Below are 8,416 nucleotides of genomic sequence, written 5' to 3'. Positions count from 1 at the left end.
TGGTAGTACTGGGGATTCCCCGGGCTGAGTAAGTGCTCTAACACTGAGCTACATCCTAACCATTTTTATTTTTTATTTTATTTTGAGAGAGGGCTTTACTAAGTTGCCCAGGGTGGCTTGGGACCTGTGCTCCTCTGGCCTCCTCCCAAGGACCTGGGACTGGATGCGCAACACCACGCCTGGCCTGCACTCCGTTTGTTGTACTTGTGGGCTGGACTTCAGGGACTGAATTTAACTTTATGATTTAGGAAACTGATATAAAGATAATTAAAGGGCTGGGGAAATAGCTCAGCTGGTAGAGTCCTTGCCTTGCAAGCACAGGGCCCTGAGTTCGATCCCCAGTACCACGAAAAAAAAAAAAAAAAAAAAGATAATTAAAAATAACCATCCAAGTATCCAAGTATTGATTCTGTTGTTCAGATCTAATGATAATGATAACACCAATAATAATATCAGCAAACACCTACAGGTGCCGGACACTGTTTTGCATGGATTAACTAACTTAATTTTCATATGACCTAATGATCATTATAATGAAGATGCCCTTGTTATCTACATTTTACAGAGGAGGAAACAGGTTTGGAGAGGTTGAGTAAGTTACCCAAGGTCACAAAGTCAAAGAAGGGGTGAGTCAAAAAGCCAAGGTGTGAGTCCCAGCAAGTGGGTTCTAGATTTCTGAAACATGCCAAGGACCCTCCTCCTGAGAGCCAGTCTATGGCCCTTTGTGACCTCCGCCCTCTAAGCTGACCCACCCGACTGATGAGTGAGCCCTGACCCCAGGCATCTCTGAGCATTCCCATCCCCACCCGCTGGCCCAGCCCCAGTCTGAGCTGACCCTGCCTTGAGCTGCGTGAGTGCTTCCTCCACACGGGGCTGGTTGTAGCGCACCATGTAGCTGTGCATGTCGGGGTAGTTGCTGCGAATATTCTTCTCCGTGGACCCGTTGGGCACCGTCCCAAACTTCAGGGGCGGGTACTGCTCTTGGGGCCGCTGGAACTGGGACAAAATGCAAAGTTATTAAGGTGCCCCCTACCCAGGGACATCCCAACCCAAGTGCCCCATTCTGGGGGACACCGGCCAAATGGCGAGCACTCCAGTCTCAGAAGTGTTTCTCAGATTTGCTCAGCACAGTAGGAAACATGGTTTCACTCTTGCCTAGCACGCATGGCTGCAGACAGGTAAACTGAGGCCACTGGCCACAGAACTTGAGAAGCTAGAAGCTCCTAGAGGTCCCTGATGTGCCAGGCATTGACCCTTAATTTGCTGGATCAGGGGAGGTCCCAGTGCTGGGGCTGAGGGCAGCTGCTTTTACCAATCTATTTGGAAGTTGTTTGCTATTTTAACAACAGATGTAACCAAATGGGTGTGTGCTGGCTCAGTGGCAGGTGTGTTTATGACTAAAAATTTCATAAAACCATATTCGCCCTTATGATATAAGGTAGAGTCAACACTTTCTTCTATGCTATTCTATTGCATTCTGCTGGGGGAAATGCTTACTGCAACTCACAGAGTTGATTTATGAACTCTCTAATAGGTCATGACACTAGTTAACCACCTCAGTCTCAAAGTGTTCCCTGCAGACTGCCTGTCCCTGGTCACACTGCAGGTGCAGCGAGGTAAGTGCAGACATCAAGAAAGCATTTGGACTAAAGCGACGAAATAGTTTTTGCGTTTTGAGTCTAATAAATGAAAATCTGGGGTTGACTTTAAAATGTCTTGGTTTTATTTATTTTTACTTTATTTATTTACTATTTTGGTACCAGGGATGCTTAACCCCTGAGCCACATCCCCAGTGCTTTTTGTATTTTATTTAGAGACAGGGCCTCACTGAGTTGCTTAGGGCCTAGGGCCTCACAAAGTTGCTGAGGCTGGCTGTGAACTAGTCATCCTCTGGCCTCAGCCTCCCAAACTGCTGGGATTACAGGTGTATGCCACCATGCCCAGCTAGAATGTCTTGGTTTTAAATTTTATTTTACTTTTCTAGTAATTCATTGCTATTGTATTTTACAAAAGCATTACGTCCAATGGATTAGAAGTTTCAAAACCTAGTCCTTCACTATAGTTTGAGAGATGCTCTGCTCTGGAAAATCCCATTTGGTGCTGCTCTCCCTGGAACACTGGGGGACAGATATCCTCTTCCCCAGGAAGACTTGAAACGGTCTATTGTAAAGCCATGTCCCTTGCCTTCTAGAACATTCCATTCTGTCATTCTGAAATTCTCTTTGGGAAGTAACTCCCCTGGGACTTCCTGCCAACTCTGCCTTCCAACCCCAGCCTCTCCCTTCTGTGCCCACGCACCTTGCGGTCACTGAGCCCAGACACGGTGTCCACGTATTCCTCCTGGATCATGAAGGCGGCCAGGTTGGCTGTGTAGCTGGCGAGGAAGATGACGGCAAAGAAGGCCCACACCAGCACCATGATTTTGCTGGTGGTTCCCCGGGGGTTCTCCACGGGCACCGAGTTATTGAACACGAGGGCCCAGAGCAGCCAGATGGATTTCCCAATGGTGAAGGTTGAGCCACCAGGGCCTGCAGGGGACCAGGACGGGGTCATGGACCCCAAGTCCCTTCTGCTCAACTATGGAGCATAAAACTGCAGTTCCCCCAGTGGCCACCAGGGCCTTGGGCACCCCACAGGCTGAACGCTCAGTCAGGGCAGGTAGGGTGATGCAGGGAGGGGACTCACGCTTGCCCGTGGCCAGGCTGCGGTTGTAGCCTACGGGACTGAGGTACTCAAAGATGAAAACGGTGACAGCGACCACAGTGAGGCACATGACGAACATCATCACCCACACAGCAGGGCTGTAGGGCTCTGGGGACAAGGGAGGTGTGGTCATGGCTCTGTCAGGCAAAGGATGGGGCACGGGGTTGGGAGAGGGTAGGGGGGAGGGCGGGGGCCACAGAATGCGGGCAGTTGCAGCCTGGCTTCACCTCCTGCCATTCTGCTCCCTTCCCCATTCCTCCCCTCAGGCAGGGGGCCTTGCTCACACAGTCTCCCTAAGAGGCAAACCCCTCCTAGATGCCGCCTGAGCCCAGGCCCGCCTCCACTTATCCACTAGGCCATTTATCACACTACACCCATGCCAGCTCCCGGGATCCCCATTTTGGGAGAACCACCCATCCAGTCCCCCTTTGCCACTTCCCTCCTTCCGCCCTCTCCTGCCACAGCCTATCCCAGTTCTGCTGGCTCTCCTGCCAAATGTTACTGCCTGTCCTGCCTGTCCCTTCCCTTCCCTTCTCACGATGACACAACTCAGGCCCCTTCTCCTCCCCAGGATCATCTCCCTGGCCTCCTGACACCTGCTCTCTGGCTCCAGCCTATCCCAGACATGGTCAGAGATGACCCTGTCCCTCTCTTGTTCATGGCCCTCCTATGACTCCCCAGCAACCCCAGGACAATGTCATGTGGCTCAGCCTTGTCCCACCCTCCTCTTTGGCCTGCTCATCTCTCAGTCACCCATCCCAACCAGCCAGTGCTCACCGCACTGCCCCATCAAGTCTCAGCCTCCCTGCCAGAGGTGCCACTTGACCTGTCCATCAGCTGGCGTCCCATTCACATGTCCCCTCCTTACATTTGATAACTGTTGCCTCCAGGAGCTCACTGACAATGAGCCAATGAGTATCAAGTGTGCCTCTCAGAGCCAACTGAGTAGAGCTGCCAGGACTATCCCTGTCATAGCCAGGTCACCACCCTGGACTGTCACTGCAGCTCTGGGGACATGCCTGTTGCCTCTGCTGGGTAACTGGAGGAGAAACTGTCACTCCCCTGCTATGTGCTGCTTGAAGGTAGGGGCCCCACACAGTGCTCCCTGTGTGCCCTGCAGAGACCTGGGTGCAAGGAGGACACTGGACACTCTGAATGGAAAATACATAGAAAACAATATGGAGGAAATGGAAGGTCTCTTCTTCCAGCTGCCTCTTCCAGAGCTCTGCTCAGACTCCAAAGAGCAAGTGGGACCCGATGTAAACTGTAGCCCTGGACCTATGTACACTTCTGTCTTCTCCAGCTCAGGAAATGGAACTTCTACCTGGTCTACCACAGAACCACCAGCTCAGCTGGGTGCAGCTCCCTAACCACACCTTGGATCTGTCTCTTTATTCCAGCCCCACCACCGCTGGACTGCACACCCCATTCTTTTTCTGGATGAACTTTTCAGTAGCCTCCTTGCCAGCCTCTAGCTTGCGAGGAGCTGCCAGGGGCTCCCTTATGGAGGAAAAGTGTTGCCTGTATGTGAATCCCACATCTCCATCGTAGTATCCAGGCCTCCAAGATCTGCCCCCTCCCTCCCAGCCCTCTCCTCCCACCCACTTACCCTCACAGCCCCTCCAGAGGCCTCTGGCAGTTTCACAAATACACCATGACCTATGCCCTTGCTGTTCCCCGAGCCTGGCCAGATCCACACAGGCCTGGGCCTCTCCTCTCGACCACACCAGCACAAACTCAGTTCCTCTCCTCCTCTTTCACCCTGGCTTCATTTTTCATCACATCTACCACCATATGAAGTGATCTTGTCTATGTAGTCCTTAAAGTTTGGGATGAGGCCTAGAGCTCCTAGCAGGCTGGGACTTGTCTGTCTTGTTCACCACAGTGTTTCCATCAGGCTGCCAGAGCCTGACACATAGTAGGTTCTCATTAACACCAATAGGTGTCTTGAGCACTTATATATTGTGCAGGCATGGGTGCTAATCTTTCCTTTTCTTTTTTTCTTTTTTTAACACAGGGTCTCCCTATGTTGCCCAGGCTGGTCTTGAGTGGTTGGACTCAAGTGATCCTCCCACCTCAACCTCCTGAGTAGGTGGGACTACAGGAGTGGGCGCCACCATGAGCCAAGACTCAGGTTTTGTAGGGCCTGAAGTGTACACAATTTGGAGGTCTCTCTTAAAGACAAAAGAACACAACTCTGAATACAAAACTGGGAGCTGAGCACTGGTGCTCATCCTTAATCCTAGCTACTGGGAAGGCTGAGGCAGGAGGCTGGAGGGTTGGAGGACAGTCTTGGCAACTTAGACCCTGTCTCAAAAAACAAAACTGGCCTCAGGGCCTCGGAAGGGCCAAGGTAAGAGAAGTCTCCTGAGCTCAGTCTTTAGCTTCAAGGTAAAACTCCTGATAGGGGAAATTCTTGCTCCCATTTTCCAGATAGGGAACTGAGGTTCAGAAGTGACGCCATTTCACCAGGGTCACACAGCCAGTACAGGTGATCCTGGTTTCCTGACCACAGGGCCCACACGGATGGGGACTCCAGCCTTGCCTAGATCCAGCTTTCTATTCCGGGGACCCAGCTCACCTAGGAAGGCAGAGGGGGACACAGTGCCATTGCTTCGCGCCACCATGACGCTGATGCCAGTCTCCACGAAAGGGACGGAGAAGTCCACGATCTCGGAGCGTTCCTCGTTGATGGTGAGGGAGCCGATGGCCATGTCTGCGCGCTGGTAGAACACCTGCGGGGGCGAGGAGTGGGCAAGCGAAGCCCGCTCAGGTGGACAGAGGTGGATAAGGGCGGAAAGGGAACAAAGACCCCCGCCCCAGACCAATGACCCGGTGAGAGACAGGCTGGCTCCCGGTGGGAGGGATGGCGAGGAGGATGAAGGGACTCAGTGTGGCAGGGAAAAGCGGAGGAGAAAGGGAAGAGGAGGGAAGCGGTAGCCCCCGCCCGGCCTACCACCCCCAACAAGTCTCCTTAAGCTTTGGATTCCATCCTCTCGGCCCCGCCCCCTTCTCCTAGGCGTCCCACCCTCCTACCCCTCCTCCTCCAGCTCCAAAAGTTCCGCCGCCGACCCCGACAGTCCCCGCCCACCCCGAGTCCCCGCCCCCGCGCGGATCTCCTCCTGGCTCCACCCCTGAGCTTCCTGACCCCGCCCCCGCTCCGAGGAGCCGACGCTCTTGGCCCCGCCCTCCAGAGCCTGACCAGGTTCCCTTGGGCCACACCCCACAGGATTCCCGCCTCTTGGCCCCGCCCCGTCCCCTCTCCTCCCGCGCCGGTCCCGGCCAGCCTCACCTCGCCGATCATGCCGTTCCAGACGCCGTCGATCTTCTTCCCGTGCTTGCCGTTAGTGACCAGGTAAAGGTCGTAGCTGAAGCCTATGGTGTGCGCCAGCCTCTTCAAAATGTCGATGCAGAATCCCTTGCAGCATCGCTTTTCCGGGCGGGGGGCGTCCGGTGGAGGACTGCGGGAAGCAACCAGGCTTGGGGAGGCTGGGGACTCCTCACCCTTAGGCCCGCCCATTAGTTGAGAGTATGAAGATAGTGACAGGCAGCAGCTAGCGCCTTCTGGGGGCAACTGAGGCTCGAGGTAGCCTCTCAGCTGGCTCAAGGTACTGGGCTGGAGAGCTTTATGGGCCGGGGGCGGGGACTGCTGGGCTTGGAAGGAGGAGAGTTGCAAATCTGGAACTCCTGGATCCGGGAAATGTCACCTGTGGGTTCGGTTGAGCTGGCTTCTGCAGGGGACAGAGTCTCTGATGCAAGTGCCACTGATGGGGTCGGCGGGTTCCACAATGACAAAGGGTCTCTCCTCCAGCGTAGCCACCGTGAGGTGCTGTGTGTCATCCACTGGCTGCAGGAAGCGGCCATAGCGGGACCAGAGGGGATACTTGAGACGGAGAGTCTGCTGCTCCCAGCTGCCCACCTTGGTCAAAGAGAAAGACGGTAAGACTACTTGGGGTGACTTTCCGGGATGTCCTGGCTTCCCTGCTCTTCCTCTCTCAGATCTAGGAATGTGAGCCCCATCTCCCTCCAGGACTGGACAGCCCCTCCTCCCTGTCCAGGCCCCAGCCCTCCTCCCTCAGACCCAAAGTTCAGGCCCCAACCCTCCTAAGACCCCAGTGCTCCTCCCTGAGATCCAGGGGTCTAGGCCCCAGACCTCCTTCCTCAGATCCCACAGGCTGGGCCCCCTTAGAGTCCAGGGCCTTGGACCCCCTTCTGCCAGGACCCAGGACTCCAGGCCTTCTGCCACTCCTGAGGTCTGGGATGCAACTTACCACCTCCCAAGTCCTGTCTCTGGTGAGGGAGATGACCACAAGGGAGGGGTTCACCAGGAAGCCATCCTCATTGAAAGAGTAATCCCGGTTATCCCAGGTAATGTTCATGAAGTACCTGCCCAGAAGGAAGGGCACCAGGATCGGGCCAAGCCCCCTACCCCCTAGTCTTAGCCTGTGACTGGAATCTCTCCTCCTTCACCTCCAAAATCTTGAAGTCACACCCTCTCCTTGGGCTGCTGGTGCCCCCAGAACAAGGTCCCAGACCCTCAATTTGGTGGCCCCACCTGCCTCTGAAGCCCATCTCTGATTGCTTCCAGCTCAAAACCCCTTTTTTATTCTATCAATGCTGAACGCAGTGTCTCTGGAACATGTGAAATGATTTCCTTTTTGTTTTTGTTTCGGTACTGGGGATTGAACCAGGGCATTCCACCCCTGAAATACATCCCATAACCCTATTTACTCAAACTTACACTCCGATCTTCCTACCTCTGCCTCCGAGTCACGAGATTACAGGCCTGCACCACTGCATGGGGCTGCTTTTCTCTCCAGGCCTTTGTAGGTGCTGTTCTCTGCCTGGAAAACCCTTCTACCACCCTCTCACCCTGACCAACTCTGACATGTCACAAAGACAGCTCAAGTGTCCCTTCTGCTGGGAAGTCTTTGGACCCAGATAACTTCACTGAACTCTGACAGCCCTACCCCTCAACCATCCAGCTGCGGGGCTCGACTCACTGCAGGTGCTGCTCCCTTCATCCAGGCCATCAGTCCCCAAGCCCCATCATTCCTGCGCCATCCCCCTCCATCCCCCACAGCCCTCCTGGATCCACAGCCCAGCATCCTACCTGACCACCAGCCTCTGATCTCTCTTCTAGTCTGTATCCCACCTGGCCCCAAAAGGGTCTTTCTACACCCCCAAACTGAATCCACCTCTCCCCTACTCATAGCTCGCCCATGGCTGAAGGGCTTTGGAACAGTCTTCCCAACCTGGCATCCAAGGCAAGGACTTGGCCCCATTCACCTCTCCAGCCTAGGCTTTCCCAGTCCCTAATTTTATTGCCCTCATCTGCTCTGAACTAGTGTGGCCTCACCCACAGTGTAGCCCAAGTTGTTCTCCTTCCAGACCTTTGCACATGCTGTTTCCTCTCTGCCTGGAATACTCCATGTCTGGTGAACTCCCTGACCATTGACCATTAATCAAGCCCAAATTCCTCCCCCAGCCTAAAGGGATCTGCATGAGCTGGGCCCCTGTGTCTATTCATCTTTGTTCAGCCCTTCTCCCTCTGGCCCACTGTGCTCCAGTCACACTAGTGTTTTAGGCTCCCAAACAGTTCCAACCCCAGGGCATTGGCATCTGCTCTTCCCTCTCTTCGTTGAGATCTTCCAATGTTTGGATTTTTATCCATTTTTAAAAATCTCTAAATTTTACCTACTTAGGCCTTTCC

The 8,416-nt window shown here is 54.1% G+C and overlaps 1 protein-coding gene and 1 long non-coding RNA gene across 2 annotated transcripts in view; one reads left to right on the top strand and one right to left on the bottom strand.

The window, feature by feature from the left end:
- The window catches only part of GRIN2D (glutamate ionotropic receptor NMDA type subunit 2D), a 34,161-nt gene that overhangs the window by 15,212 nt on the left and 10,533 nt on the right, over nt 1–8,416 (bottom strand). Inside the window, exons 4-10 of the mRNA XM_079119414.1 lie at nt 6,975–7,089; nt 6,411–6,622; nt 5,996–6,164; nt 5,285–5,438; nt 2,686–2,811; nt 2,299–2,528; nt 836–996 (exon numbers count right to left, since the gene is read on the bottom strand). Of these exons, the coding sequence (XP_078975540.1) occupies nt 836–996; nt 2,299–2,528; nt 2,686–2,811; nt 5,285–5,438; nt 5,996–6,164; nt 6,411–6,622; nt 6,975–7,089 (1,167 nt within the window). The remainder of the gene's footprint in view (nt 1–835; nt 997–2,298; nt 2,529–2,685; nt 2,812–5,284; nt 5,439–5,995; nt 6,165–6,410; nt 6,623–6,974; nt 7,090–8,416) is intronic.
- LOC306648943 lies at nt 5,930–7,806 on the top strand. The gene is made up of 3 exons (XR_013760534.1): nt 5,930–6,058; nt 6,515–6,642; nt 7,524–7,806. It is a non-coding gene; the product is annotated as an uncharacterized lncRNA (long non-coding RNA).

This window comes from Sciurus vulgaris, assembly GCF_902686455.1.
Source record: "Sciurus vulgaris genome assembly, chromosome: 17".
Classification (NCBI taxonomy): Eukaryota; Metazoa; Chordata; class Mammalia; order Rodentia; family Sciuridae; genus Sciurus; species Sciurus vulgaris.
Note: the sequence above shows the minus strand (reverse complement) of the source record. Positions and strands in the feature narration are given on the sequence as shown.